Below are 1,202 nucleotides of genomic sequence, written 5' to 3'. Positions count from 1 at the left end.
AAGCATTTCATTACAGCTTTAACATACTCAATAACAGTTTCCAGAGCAAACCAGTTTTTTTTAACAAAGGTTGACTTACCCCGAGGGTTTGCAGGACTCCTTTTTGAAATTCATGTGATCCATCCAAGGGCTGATAAACAGAACCATCAGTCTCCTCTGGTTTTACATGACTGTGTGGTGGGGCCCCCAGCCTTGTATTATCACATTCTTGGGAGGCCATTTGTGGTTGCTTATGGCTGTTACAGACCAAAAAAAGAATCCAAAGGCTTAATGCTATTTCTTTACCACTAGTTAATATTTTTAGTGTAACAGAAGAGTTTAGTTTTTTCCATGCATCAAAATTACTCTCCATGTGTGGACCTGAGTGACAGGGCTCATTCCCTTTCTATCCTTAGACTGCTCTCTTCCTGAAGAGTATTTTCCCTACAGCATCATCTGGATAATTTCTGCTCCTTTACCAAGCTGAATCTCAAATACATCTCCTGTTGCTTCTTGGTCTGAGACAAAGATCTGACAGGAATTTTTTTCCAGCTAGCAAGGTCTCTTCTCCAGCTGACCAATCCACACCAGTTTAGATGAAACCAAGGCAAGTCCTGGAATAGCTTGGAGCTGTGATTTATGGACCAATTGTTTAAATTGACCAATCAAAAATGAAGAACGGGAGACAGGACTCACACCAGCAAAAAACATTTAAAAGGACCAAGCCCTCCTGTGGGCTTTGCATTTTCATTTCCCAATCCCTCTTCACTTGTGGAGAGCTTTCCTCTCTGGGTAAGTGTGTGGATGTCTGTGTTTCTTTAATAGGGTTTGTTACCTGCTACTTTTTGCTGTGTCTGATATTTTTTCTGCCTTTTAATTCTTTAATTGGCAGAGGAAACAAACCCGATTAAGACACCTAGATGGTAACAGTTTCGAGAAGCTCTGTTTAGCCCTGGCCAGGTCTGAATGGTGAACCCTTCCTGGTTATTCTCAGAATCTCAACTTCCCTTCCAACCCCCCTTAGTCTGGGCTTCAGTTTTCAAGGCACGTGTCTGTGTCCATCTGCTCAGCACTTTTGCTCCAGGGTATCTGTCCTATGATTGATACCCACCTAATACATATTGCTCAAACAGATGAACTTTAGATCCAGCCTAATGATAGCCATGTCTATGGAAAATAAGAGAAAATATCTGCATGCATTGAATCTCCTCATACTAAAAAAA

The 1,202-nt window shown here is 41.3% G+C and overlaps 1 protein-coding gene across 1 annotated transcript in view; it reads right to left on the bottom strand.

Annotated features, from left to right (window-relative positions):
• Positions 1–1,202, bottom strand: part of Ms4a3 (membrane spanning 4-domains A3) — a 50,991-nt gene that overhangs the window by 17,469 nt on the left and 32,320 nt on the right. The window contains exon 3 of the mRNA XM_008842033.2: positions 80–236. Within this exon, the coding sequence (XP_008840255.1) occupies positions 80–236 (157 nt within the window). The remainder of the gene's footprint in view (positions 1–79; positions 237–1,202) is intronic.

The sequence above is a fragment of the Nannospalax galili genome, unplaced genomic scaffold, assembly GCF_000622305.1.
Source record: "Nannospalax galili isolate Female #2095 unplaced genomic scaffold, S.galili_v1.0 scaffold580, whole genome shotgun sequence".
Classification (NCBI taxonomy): domain Eukaryota; kingdom Metazoa; phylum Chordata; class Mammalia; order Rodentia; family Spalacidae; genus Nannospalax; species Nannospalax galili.
The sequence above is the reverse complement of the archived record's forward strand: the minus strand, read 5'-3'. Positions and strand labels throughout refer to the sequence as shown.